Consider the following 14099-nt stretch of genomic DNA (forward strand, 5'->3'; position numbering starts at 1 on the left):
TAAAAATACCTAGGCTCAGAGCCATAGCTAGGTGATCTTGCACCCCTGGCAGAACCGTCCAGATTGCGCCCCCTAGCCATGGACAAATTAACTCTTCTTTCCACCTCTCCTCCACACACACCCTTCCACCCATTCAATTCACCCTCTATTTCTTATGAGGCAATAATCAATATTTATGTTTATGGACATATTTTTAGCCGATTTTGCGGGGGGGGGGCAGTGGCCCAACTCACCACCCCCTAGCTACGGCCCTGCCTAGGCTAATAAACGAGGCACAGCTGAACTTCCTGGAGGGGAGAATTCCAGAACTGGGCTGCGGCCACTGAAAAGACACTTACATGCCCTGTCCAACTAAGCATCAATGCAGAGAAGGGGCATTCCTTCAGGTATCCCAGTCTGAAGCAATTTAGGGCATTATAAGCAATAATTAACACTTTGAATTGTGCTGAGAAACATGTTGGTAACCAATGCAACTGTTCTAAAATGGGTAGAGCATGCTCCCACAAGCCATATTCTCGTAAGCATCTGGACCAGCTAAGGCTTCTAGAAACACATCAGAGACAGTCTTATATAATTATTATTATCATCATCATCACCATCATACATACATACATGCATACATACCCAGCCCATATGGCTGGGTTTCCCCAGCCACTCTGGGGGGCTCCCAATTGAACAACAGAAACAACAAAAATAATAATAAAGTGATAAAGCATCAAACATTAAAACTTCCCTAAACAGGGCTGCCTTCAGATGTCTTCTAAAAGTCAGATGGTTGTTTATCTGTTCAACAGCTGATGGGAGGGTGTTCCACAGGGTGGGCGCCACTACCGAGAAGGCCTTCTGCCTGGTTTCCTGTACCCTCACTTCTCGCAATGACAGAACCACTAGAAGGCCCTCGGAGCTGGACCTCAGTGTCCGGTCTGAACAATGGGAAGGGGGGAGATGCTTCTTCAGGTATACTGGGCCAAGGTCGTTTAGCGCTTTAAAGGTCAGCACCAACACTTTGAATTGTGCTCAGAAACATACTGGGAGCCAATGTAGGTCTTTCAGGACCAGCGCTATATGGTCTCTCCCAGTCACCAGTCTAGCTGCCGCATTCTGGATTAGTTGTAGTTTCCGGGTCACCTTCAAAGGTAGCCACACGTAGAACGTGTTGCGGTAGTCCAAGTGGGAGATAACCAGAGCATGCACCACTCTGGTGAGACAGTCTGTGGGCAGGTAGGGTCTCAGCCTGCGTACCAAATGGAGCTGGTGGACTGCCAACCTGGACACAGAATTGACCTGCGCCTCCATGGACAGCTGTGAGTCCAAAAGGACTCCCAGGCTGAGCACATGGTCTTTCGGGGCACACCTGCCCGCTCCCTGTCCCCCATGTCACAGCAACCCTAATCTACTTGCTGATCCTGGCCTTCTTAATCCAATGCATTACAATGTGCCACATGAAATTAAAAGCTTATACCATACCCTCGTCATCCTTTGAAATCCATTTCACCTCTCACTGTACTCCTCAAACATAATCTCTGGTCTACAGGCAACGGCCTGTTCAATGGCTTTGGTAGTTCCGAATCTTCCTAACTGCAGTCTTTGCTGCCCTAGACTAATGATTGCTTGCCTCCAAACTGTTCCTTCCAGACACTTTACTAAGCCTGTGTGACTTGGTTTTGTTTTAGACTTCAGTTTAGCAATACATAGTTCATGAACTGCTTTTAAATCTGACTTCTTCTTCTTGTATTATTATTATTATTATTATTATTATTATTATTAAGCTCCTGTAGGCTGGCAACTCCCGATTTAGATAAACTCCAAGTCTTGTTGCTTTCACTGTTAGAGTTCTGGGGAAAGTAAGGGTGCATGGAGTTCAAAGAAAATCCACTGCGAATTAAAAGCATAAGTAGTGGCGGGCAACTTAGAGAAAGTCACAAAATGTCACAAAACAGGAGCTCATTATTTAGCTTAACAGTGAGGTTCTATTCACCACAAAATTAATTTCCTGTGGAATCTGGTGGGAGATTTTGCAAGGATTAACATGTTGGTGTTGTTGAGATGCTAATCCCACTGCGGCTCATTTCCAGAACTCTCTTTACCAAAGTCAGAGAGTTGTCAGTGGGAATGAACACACACACACACACACACACACACACACACACACACCTCTTCCTATAGGAAGCCCCAAGCTGTATGCTTCCAGAGAAGATTTGGAACGTGTGGCCTACCCAAATGACACCAGAGACAATGCCTCGTCATAACACATATCAGATAAAAAAATCTATAAAAGACCTAAAGCTTCAAAGCAAAACATAACTTGCCATAGGCACAAAGCATGCCAAAGCAATGAAGCACACTATCACAGCTTGATTATTTTGGACAGGTCTTGCCTGCAAGCTAGCATTGCACCAAACATACCACTAATCAGCAACCAAGTAGATAACATTTTTTCAAGCTGCCCCTCCTTCCTGGGAATATGATTTCGGCCAGTTGGGGATCATGCACCAAATGTGATCACAGAATTTTGCCACGCTTGCCAGAAGGAGCAGAAATGTAATCTCTTATGTAAAGTATCTTATTTGTGTGTGTAAAGCATATTGTTTGAGAATTGCACTCCCGACTAGGGAGATTCAGATAACCCAAGTTTTATTATTCAAAACATTATTATCAACACAACAGAGGTCTAAACAGACTACTACATTCACTCAAAGCTCTAATACACAGTGGTTTGCTGTTTTAAGGAAAAAGACGGCGCTGGCAATCACCATGAAGTTGTTACAGTAAGTATCACACTTTTAACATTTGGGGGAAAGGTGCTGGTACTTGAGTACCTTGAGTACCCCAGGAAAAAAGCACTGTTAATATAGTATAATCTCCCCAGTTCCTCACTCCCCCTCTCCTTTTCCAGAGTGCCACTTGGTTTCTTTTAAAGAGGCTCTAACACATATTAATAATCAGCAACAAGAACATTTATGTTAGGCTAATTACATTTCACATGAAGCAGGCTTTAATTATTTTTTTTTTAAAAAACCCTTATAAGTATCATTGTCTTCCTTTAGTATCACTCCGCTCCACTTTTCCAAGTTTGCAGTTTGTACTTGAAACTTCACATCTAAAACGATTCCAAGAACCCCAGATTTACTGTGAAACTCAAAATAGGAAAGAAACTCAAAATAGGAACAGCAAGCTTAAGACCTCTCCCCCCAATTTAATAGCTGTGTACAGAAAAGCAATCACGGTTACTAGCTATACTGAATAAATAACAGCTATTTACAGTTAGCAGTAATTTAAGAGAAACTTAAATTTGCCTCGGGCAGTTCTCCTTTCAGCATTAGTAAAGGGGCCAAGTTGTCCATCTCTGCTCAAACTGGTGCCAAGATGTTACATAATGAAACAACAGTGATGTTTACTCTAAACTCACATTCAACCAACAATTGAACATTGCAAGCATGCGCTTCCAAGAAAGGGGATCTGGAACTCCTGCATTGGCTTATTTGAAAAGGAATTTGAGGTTACATATTGCATCCCCAGTAGTGCTTGGCTTGCATTCATTTCCACTGTCTAGCTATTCAAAACCCGTGGCTGCCAATAATGAAGAATGTGCAATGCAACCATAACATTTCTAGATGGTATGCAACTTGTTCCCAGTTGCTGGAAGAACATCTGCTGTGCACAGAGCCTTAGAAACATTATTTGAAGATGGTCACATGCTACCCACGCCACATTTGTGTTGGTCTGTTTCTCCACTATTAGCGCTGTTCTTTGCACATATGCAATTTCAACTGAATGAATTACTGTGCCAGAAGGCTAACTTCCAAGTCATGCAGATTAACCATTCAATAGCAGAGCATTTTCTCACTAACTGAGGCCCCTGACAACTTGTTAAAGGTAAAGGTAAAAGACCCTTGGAGGGTTAAGTCCAGTCAAAGGCCACTATGGGGTAGCAGCGCTTATCTCGCTTTCAGGCCAAGGGAGCCAGTGTTTGTCCGCAGTTTTCCGGGTCATGTGGCCAGCATTACTAAACCACTTCTGGCGCAACAGGACACCGCTACGGAAACCAGAGCGCACGGAAATGCTGTTTAGCTTCCCGCCGCAACGGTACTTATTTATCTACTTGCACTGGCATGCTTTCGAACTGCTAGGTTGGCAGGAGCTGGGACAAACCAATGGGAGGTCAGTCCGTCGCGGGGATTCGAACCGCCAACCTTCTGAACTGCAAGCCCAAGAGGCTCAGTGGTTAGTCCTCATTCCCTTCTGGATGGAACACTAGAATTTGTTCTGCTTTGGACTTGAGCAATTTGCTCCTATCCTGCTTTTTGCGTTATAACACATACAAAGTTGTACAGATGAGCATTATGCCTTTGATCAAGGACAAGAAAGCAAGAGTATTCACTCTGAATGCCACTCCCCTCCCCAATGTGCGCACACAGCAACAGGAATTCTCACAGGCTTTATATGTTAGCATCAAGATATATGACCTGAGTGGGGAACCTTTCTGAGTGAAAAGGACCACAGTCCCTACTGGGCGGCTTTCTAAGGGTCACGTGCCAGTGATGAGTGGGGCCAGAGACAAAAGTGGGCAGATGTGACTCATATTTGTACACTAGGCTACATTCCAGCCATGAAAAATATAAGTACCAGACGTTTTTACACATCTCTTCCACCCAAGCAAGCAAGAAGCATTATCACACATCAGGAGCATATTCCAGCCTGGTAAAAGCACACAAGGAGGGCACGGAAAAGTCACCTGCGGAGAATCCTAAGGGCCAAATATAGAGGGTTGGAGTGTTGCCTTTGGCCCCTTAGCCCGAGGTTCCCCACTTCTGACATGCTAACACCAACAGTAATACAGTGGTACCTCGGGTTAAGTACTTAATTCGTTCTGGGGGTCCGTTCTTAACCTGAAACTGTTCTTAACCTGAAGCACCACTTTAGCTAATGGGGCCTCCCACTGCTGCCGATGAGCTGCCGGAGCACGATTTCTGTTCTCATCCTGAAGCAAAGTTCTTAACCCGAGATAATATTTCTGCGTTAGCGGAGTCTGTAACCTGAAGCGTATGTAACCTGAAGTGTAAGCGTATGTAACCCGAGGTTCCACTGTACAGTGGTACCCCAGGTTAAGAACTTAATTTGTCCTGGAGGTCCGTTCTTAATCTAAACTTTTCTTAACCTGAGGTACCACTTTAGCTAATGGGGCCTCCCACTGCCACAGCACAATTTCTGTTCTCATCCTGAAGCAAAGTTCTTAATCCGAGGTACTATTTCTGGGTTAGCGGAGTCTGTAACCTGAAGCGTCTGTAACCAGAGGTACCACTGTACTTTCAAGCAAAAAGCATTTTTGATCCATTTATCATTTGGGGTATTAAGAGGGGGGATTTATGCACATGCACCTGTATAAATGGAAGTATAGTAGCACATGTAAAAAATGTACCTGTTTTAAAGAAAGGAGAAGGACATTAATTTATGGACACACAGTTTGCAAGATGTGGCAATCAAAGCTATGGGTGGAACTCAATTCACTGCTAAGGAAAACTGTTCTGTCAGCTCAAGCATTTTTGCTTGTCCAACTGATCTCCCCTCTTCTTTGTCCACTTGCTGCTCTCCCAACCCACCAGAGAGGACTTGGCGGGGGGTGAGGGAAGGACCACTGCCCTAGCAAGAGACCTTGCGTTGGCTTCCACCAACAGAAAAGGTTAGTTGAATCTTGCTGTGTATTTCTTTTGTTCCCTTTTATAGTTTTATTTTATTTTTATTAAAGAATAAAACAGAACATACAAATGTGAAAAATGACAGATATTAACAATAAAAAACGTATTTATCCAGTACAAGGAGCTTTCGGTGATAAAGTCAAAAATCAGGAGCTACAGATTTATGAAAGGGGTGTAAAAACACAGTAGAATGGGTTAGTTAAATCTGGCCCTATATTTCTAGTTCATTTGATGGTGTGTAGGCAGCCTCTTTCATTGTAAAGTCTGTAGAAAAAACTGCAACCTCAAATTACCATACTGCTACCATAGCTCAGCAGATATTGGACAAGTCTCCTTCAGCCTAACTCAGAGTTGTTGCACTGCTAAAATGCTGGGAAGAAAATCAGGAAGGTGCCAGCAACAGGGGAAAGGAAGGAGGGGTACACCCAGGTGCACAATATTTTTTTCATTTTTAACTGAGCCCAACACATTCTGAACAAAGTTCTTCCTCAGGGACACTTTTGAACAATAGATTTCAGCCTGGCACCTGCACACTGCGGCAACTTATTTTTTCCTTGGGCACCTGGAGATCATCCTTTCTTTCTGTTTCTTGCACAAAAGACAGGACACAAATATAGCACATAAAACACAGCTGTAATTATAGAAGAATGACCAGAACAGCTAAATGCTTTAACAAGATAAACAGCTTTCGATACCATCAACCATGATATCCTTCTGGAGGGCTTTGTGGTGGTTCCAGTCCTACTTGGATGGTTGTTCCCAGAGGGCGTTGTTTAGGGAGTGCCCCGTGAAGCCTTCAATGTGGGGTCTGCAGGGCTTGATACTATCCCCTATGTTGGTCAACATCTACATGAAACTGCTGGGTGGTTTGGAGTACGTTGTCGGCAGTATGCCGATGATACCCAGCTCTATTTCTCCTTTACATCTGCAGCTGAGGCCGTGGAAGCGCTGGACCAGTGTCTTGCCTCAATAATGGACTGGATGAGAGCCAACAAACTAAAACTCAATCCAGATAAGATAAAGGTCCTGTTAGTGGGTGGTTCCCTAGACCAGATGGGTGGGAGATCGCCTGCTCTTGATGGGGGTTACACTTCCTCTCAAGGAGCAGGTTTGTAGCTTGAAGGTACTCCTGGATCCTTGGTGTCACTCAAGGCTCAGGTGGGCTCGGTGGCCCAGTGCGCCTTCCATCAACTTCAGCTGGTGGTCCAGCTATACCCCTATCTGGACAGGATAAGCCTGACTACTGTTGTCTATGCTCTGATAACCTCAAGGTTAGATTACTGCAATGCGTTATATGTAGGGCTGCCTCTGAAACGGTTCAGAAACTTCAGCTGGTGCAGAATTCAGTGGCCAGGTTGCTCACTGGAACAAGACGGTCTGAGCACATTACACCGATCCTGGTCTGACTGCACTGGCTACTTTTACCAGGTCTTTGGTTGACTGACATCCTATGTCCTTTTAAAATGTGTTAATGGGTTGTTTTTGTTTTGATTATGTATTTTGTGGTTTTATATTCTGATTTTATCTTGTGAACCATCCTGAGACCTACGGATATAGGGGAGTATATAAATTTTAATCACCATCATCATCATCTTATGAGCAATCTGCAATGGAATGGTCTCACAATTTCATTATTTTTTAAAAAAGAATCTTAAATTGATGCCTTGGCATAACCTAATCAGTCACCTCATGATGAAGTATTTCTGGGTAGGGCTTACTTTGGTGCTTAATCGGCCATGATCAGTACTATTTATGGCCTGTGACTCTGACACACAAATACCTTTCAAGCAAGCTCAAGGAAGTTGATGTTATTGACACCATCCTTTACACGAGCATCTTAAATCCATTTAATTCCATGCCAATAACTTGCTTAACCTGCAGCAGTTAACCAAATGGTTGGGAAAGCAAAGCAAGCCACAATTTTAATTAAAACAAAATACCAAATTAAAGTTGCCATTAAGGACAAACATACATTACAGGGCAAGAGAGTTAAAAATTATGTTTTCTTTTCCACCATCCTATTTTTGCATGGCCTAAAGCAAAATGCAGACCTGTTTTGCAAACTAGAATATTGAATTTATGCAAATATAGCTGTCCAATTAGATTCATAATAGAAGGCTGACATGCTTTTAGCACCCCAGGGGAACTTGTTTACAGCTCCAGTTTGCAGATTAATACCTGAAAGTTAAACCAGAGGTTAATTAAGTCCATCTGGTTGCAAATGACTTTGGAATGTTCAAGGAACAAGAAGATCTCATTTAGAAAACCAAAGTAAATAAAATAAAATAATAAGCAATAAAACTGTTTGTTTACAACGTGGTAGAGATGTACTATGCATCATATTCATGGTACACCAATTACAATAATTTCTACAATTTATCATGGATTATCTAGTGGGGGACTTGTGTGAGACAAAACCTAATGATTAGTCTCAGGGGGGAAATATTCAAACAAGCAAGAAAAGTTTTATTAAACAAAAAAAGTTTATGAAACAAAGTCAGTCAGGAAATGCATTCTTTCAGGTAGAAGACTTGAGAAAATGGAACAACACCAACTTCACCCTATAAGACAAAATAGGTAAAGGTAAAGGGACCCCTGACCATTAGGTCCAGTCGTGACCGACTCTGGGGTTGCAGCGCTCATCTCACTTTATTGGCTGATGGAGCCGGCGTACAGCTTCCAGGTCATGTGGCCAGCATGACTCAGCCGCTTCTGACGAACCAGAGCAGCCCACAGAAACGCCGTTTACCTTCCTGCCGGAGCAGTACCTATTTATCTACTTGCACTTGGACATGCTTTCAAACTGCTAGGTTGGCAGGAGCAGGGACCGAGCAACAGGAGCTCACCCTGTCGCGGGGATTCGAACCGCTGACCTTCTGCTTGGCAAGTCCTAGGCTCTGTGGTTTAACCCACAGCGCCACCCACGTCCCTGCATAAGACAAAATGGTTATGACCAAAATGCTCACCCTCCCAAAATTAACCTATCTATTCAAAACTCTTCCAATCTGGATTCCCCCAACCCAACTCCGCAAATGGCAGAAAAAATTACACTTGTTTATCACACAAAAATCCAAGAATAAACCCCAAATACCTACACCTCCCGTCCTCAGTTGGAGGGTGGGGTATTCCCAATATAGAACTATACTACATTGTCAACCAAGTGCACCACATAATCCCATACATTTTAGAAGACTAGACAAAACATTGGGCACACTTGGAGAGAGACATCGTCAAAAATACCTCCACCACAGCATACCCATTCTTCCCAAACAAAGTAAGAAAAATCCCTACACTAAACAGGTTCACACAGACCATACTTAAAGCATGGAAGGAAGAAGCAGGTAAACCGTCTCCAACTCCATCTCAACTAATTTCCCTGGCTCACCACTCATTATTCCACCATGCAGCACAAAACTCCCAGATAAAAACCTGGCAAGCCAAAGGCTCATACCACCTAGCAGACCTTTACAAAAATAACAAAGCCACATTGACACAAGAAATACAAGAAAAACTAGGGGATACCCAAATGCCCTGGCTAACACACCACCAATTACATGCCATCTTAAACAATCCAGTAGTAAAATCAGCAGCAACTAGGCCCTTGACAACCTTCGAAAAGCTCCTCCTAACATGGCAAGGGGATAGTATCCACAATATTCAAAATAGTGCTCCAAAATCCCACAAACCCCCTCGATGTAATAAAAATACAATGGGAGGAAAACATAGGCTATGATATTAACCCCACCCAATGGACTAGAATGTGGTCTAAACTTCCCTTTAAATCCATCTCAGATAAAAGAAAAGAACTCACCCCGAAACTCATTTATATCATGGAAAGTAGCACTGATACACCCAGGAGCCTCACCAAAATGCTGGAGAGGCGGCACTTCCACAGGCACATATTTCCACATGTGGTGGGAATATCCCAAAATCCAACTCTTCCGGACATCAGCCATACAAGAAATATGCAAAATAACTAAGCAAGCATTAGAAGTCACCACACAGCTGACCCTACTGAACATCTTCCAAGATAATAATGCCCACTCACATCACAATGAGCTCATAACCCACCTACTCTCAGCAGCCAGAAGCATATAAAAGGATGTCACATAGAGGAGGGAGAAAGGTTGTTTTCTGCTGCTCCAGAGAAGCGGACACGGAGCAATGGATGAAACTACAAGAAAGAAGATTCCACCTAAACATTAAGAAGAACTTCCTGAAGTAAGAGCTGTTCGACAGTGGAATTTGCTGCCAAGGAGTGTGGTGGAGTCTCCTTCTTTGGAGGTCTTTAAGCAGAGGCTTGACAACCATATGTCAGGAGTGCTCTGATGGTGTTTCCTGCTTGGCAGGGGGTTGGACTCGATGGCTCTTGTGGTCTCTTCCAACTCTGTGATTCTATGATCATAGCCAGACATTGGAGAGACATGTCAAGAGTAAACATGGACCAATAGAAAAGCCTTAATAGAAAAACCAACCAATAAACTGAAACTGACACGGGGACAAGTAGAAGAAGACACCTTTTTCACATACATAGCCCAACAAGATAACAAGAAGAATCTGTTCACCGCTACAAATCAATCTGGCTAACCTGATCCAAATATGTGCACACATAAACAAATCTCACTACAGCCAACCACTCCCTAGACCACCCTCAACCTCTCTTACCACCAAGGAAATACAACAAGCAAATAGCAAGAGAACCCATACAAGTGACGCTGACACAAAACCCCACACATACACTCAGGAGAAGAATAGAAGCACCCCACTCACCATTTCCCCTTCCCCCTCTTTTCTTCCCAACCTAATATTGCATGCAACACTAATGTTTCACAACAAATGAAACTGATCTGTAGAAAACACAACTTGAAAAAAGAGACAGTGCATGTGTTTATATATATATTTAATAAAAATATATAAACAAACAAACAGCAATACAGGGAATGACCAATTGACGCAAAATCGCACACATGCACGCACACAGCGCCGAACCTGTAAATGACCTAAACGTGGCTAAAGGGGTGAAACAGGGGAGGGGCGGAACACTTTACATGAGGTCTGAAATGTAACCCCTGTGCAAAACAAGGATTACCTGTAAGAAAAACTTCCTTAACTAAGCATAAGAGGGGTCTGATGTTCAAAGACTCAAAATCCTACTTAAATAAAATAGTGCAAAACCATCCTTTAAAAAAAAACAACCCAAAGCAACAAAAACAATACACAGCAAAATGTACTACACAATGTGCTAAATCTTTACACGAATTTCTACAAGTAGGCACACAACAAACCACAACTTTTAACATCACCACCTTTCAAGCAGTAGAGCAGACTTGCAGATATAGCATAATGACTAAGAATGAACTGTGAACCAAAGTATTCCAAGACTGAAATCTAGCATCATTTTTGATCTCATTATGTACGAAGATTTTACTTAGCCTTTCGTCTGCAATACGGGAACAGCAACACTGTCGTACCTTGCACAGTTGTAAGGATTCCCAAAGAGCTTTACACATTACAACCTGCTATATAAAGGCTATCTGTTGTTGTTTTTTATTGCTCCACAGACCACATTGACTCAGCTCCTTGTTAGCTCTGGCTTGCCTCTCCAAAACCAGACCTTTCTGCAACCTCCTGCTGACTCCAAATTGCCTAGAATACCCTGCTATGACACGCTGCCAACAACTGAGCTCATGACCTTTGCCTGCAGGTCCCTTCTCCCCACGGCTTCCAGTCCTAGGTCAAGACAGTAATTAAATATGGTCTGTTGTGTTCACTAATGAGAGCAGTAAAGACTGCAGAAAAGGGACCAGTACAGCTTTCAGTATCTTACCTTCAGATGTTTTCCAGCGTTTCCACAGATCTTCAACGGTGATGTGTTTGTCTTCCCGGTGTAGATGGTTGTGCTTATTAGAAGCGTCTTTATATTTCATATCTTCTCTGATAAACTGGAAAAGAAAGAAAGCTAGGTCAGAGAGTTCTTGCAGCTAAGACACTAACAGTGGTGGGTTACAAACCCCCAAATTGGTGGTACTTAAAAAGATCCTCTCAGTACTTCATCACCAATTTCCCCTTACTTCCACTCACAATTCTCAATCCTTCATTTGTCATTAGATGGTCACTGTAATTCAGAGAACGCAATGGTTTCAGTACAATTCAATATAATTCAGGCAGAATATTCACATCTCTGCTCCTGAAAAATGTGGAGCGACTTGCATTGCACTAGCACTGTAGAATTAAGTGCTTTTGAAATGTTGCTTTTAAAAATAGTAATAGAATCAAACTCTTTCCTCATTGCTTTATGGTCATACCGTTATGGTCTCACACAGGTTCAACCTTTGATCATAACTGTTAAAGGTAAAGGTACCCCTGCCTGTACAAGCCAGTCTTGACAGACTCTAGGGTTGTGCGCTCATCTCTATAGGCTGGGAGCCAGAGCTGTCCACAGACACTTCCGGGTCACGTGGCCAGCGTGACAAGCTGCATCTGGCGAGCCAGCGCAGCACACGGAACGCCATTTACCTTCCCGCTGGTAAGCGGTCCCTATTTATCTACTTGCACCCGGGGGTGCTTTCGAACTGCTAGGTTGGCAGGCGCTGGGACCGAACGACGGGAGCGCACCCCGCCACGGGGATTTGAACCGCCGACCATGCGATCGGCAAGTCCTAGGCGCTGAGGTTTTACCCACAGCGCCACCCGCGTCCCTATCATAACTGTTGCTTCAACCAAATTATTATACAGCTTATCCTAGTATTTTTGTTGCTTGGTATTTCAAAATAAAACAATTCCTTCCAGTAGCACCTTAGAGACCAACTAAGTTTGTTATTGGTATGAGCTTTTGTGTGCAAGCACACTTCTTCAGTAACTTGGTATTTCAAGTTACTTTTAAATGCTGATTTGCATTACCCAACTGATGCAGGCTAGAGTTTCAAACTGAAAATGAAAAGGGCCTCCCATATGAATGCTTCTTATTTTGGGAACCGCCCTGAGACCTCCGGCTATGGGGCAGTATAGAAATTCAGTTAATAATAAGAACAACAACAACAACAATAATAATAATAATACAGCAATGGACTAGATTATGTTTATATAAACCCTTAAATTGGGCTTTTTTTGCTTTGGTACTGGACTCAATCCTCAATATTCTCTGGTTGGCCTCTGTTATTTTCTCCGACCGATGGAGAACCTACAAAGGACTCTACAAGGGCTCTTGTGTCCCCCATAAGGGAGTATTACACAGGGAACCAGGCAGAGGGTCTGCTCGGTAGTGGCACCCGCCCTGTGGAATGCCCTCCCACCAGATGTCAAAGAGAAAAACAACTACCAGATTTTTAGAAGACATCTGAAGGTAGCCCCATTTAGGGGAGTTTTTAATGTTTAATAGACTATTGTATTTTTATATTACGTTGGAGGCCGCCCAGAGTGGCTGGGGAAACCCAGCCAGATGGGCGGGGTATAACTAATATATTCTTATTCTTATTCTTATCATCATCATCATCATGTGTGTGCAAGCACAGTACAGCAAGTTACTGACAGCACAAATTTGAAACCAGAGAGGGACCTAGAAGGATGTGGGCTGACCCTGAAAGTGGGAGGGGGGCTGCATTGACAACATTGATCCCCCAACCCCTTGTGGAAGCTGTGCTGCTCTCCTTTGCCTCTGAAAGGAGGATGCAACTGTCCCTGGTACAGGGGAGATGGAGCTGTTATTTCGCCCTAGGGCTCCTTCATGCTAGATCTGGGATCTAGTGGGCTGCCTTTAAAAGTATGGGAAGCTGCGGGGGTGCAGCACTGTCAGAGGAGTACATTTAGAAGGGCTTGCTACTTTGGCAAGCCGCTTTGGCAAACAGAGAGGCTGCAAGAAAAGGCTGCTGCAGCAGCAGCATTTGAGACACTGAAGGAAAGGTTATTGGCTGCATGAAAGAAGAGAGTTTGAAACCTGTTTAAGTAAACACATAAAACCTGTCAGGGATGTGGAGACTGCCTAAAACAAAGGATTACAGTTCTGTTGAAATGGAAGCATTAAGTAAAGCTTACCAACTGAGATTGTGATGTAGATATGGACATTTAACTCTTTAAGTAGCCTTGACCTTGATAGAAATAAGATTACTATTTGACAGCTTATTTGGGAAACATATTTGACATTACTCCTTGCAAGCATTACTCCTGTGCAACCGAACTTCTGTTTTTTCCCCAAGCCAAAACTGTACAGTGTACACCGATAAAATTGTCACTGAACACAGGAACTATCAAACTGAATCAATTAAACTAAACATATCTAAATGAACTTGAGAGACTTTATAAGCATTTTGGGCATGCACTGGCTGTGACTGAACAAGCTAGTTAGAAATTTCATCACCTTGGATTACATAGAGTGAATTTTGAACTTACTTAAAACACATTTGACTG

The 14099-nt window shown here is 43.2% G+C and overlaps 1 protein-coding gene across 1 annotated transcript in view; it reads right to left on the minus strand.

Moving 5' to 3' along the window:
• STIM2 (stromal interaction molecule 2) overlaps positions 1 to 14099 on the minus strand; it is a 74833-nt gene that overhangs the window by 16309 nt on the left and 44425 nt on the right. The window contains exon 3 of the mRNA XM_081924463.1: positions 11524 to 11638. Within this exon, the coding sequence (XP_081780589.1) occupies positions 11524 to 11638 (115 nt within the window). The remainder of the gene's footprint in view (positions 1 to 11523; positions 11639 to 14099) is intronic.

This window comes from Podarcis melisellensis (assembly GCF_964234715.1).
Source record: "Podarcis melisellensis genome assembly, chromosome: 9".
NCBI classification, from domain to species: Eukaryota; Metazoa; Chordata; class Lepidosauria; order Squamata; family Lacertidae; genus Podarcis; species Podarcis melisellensis.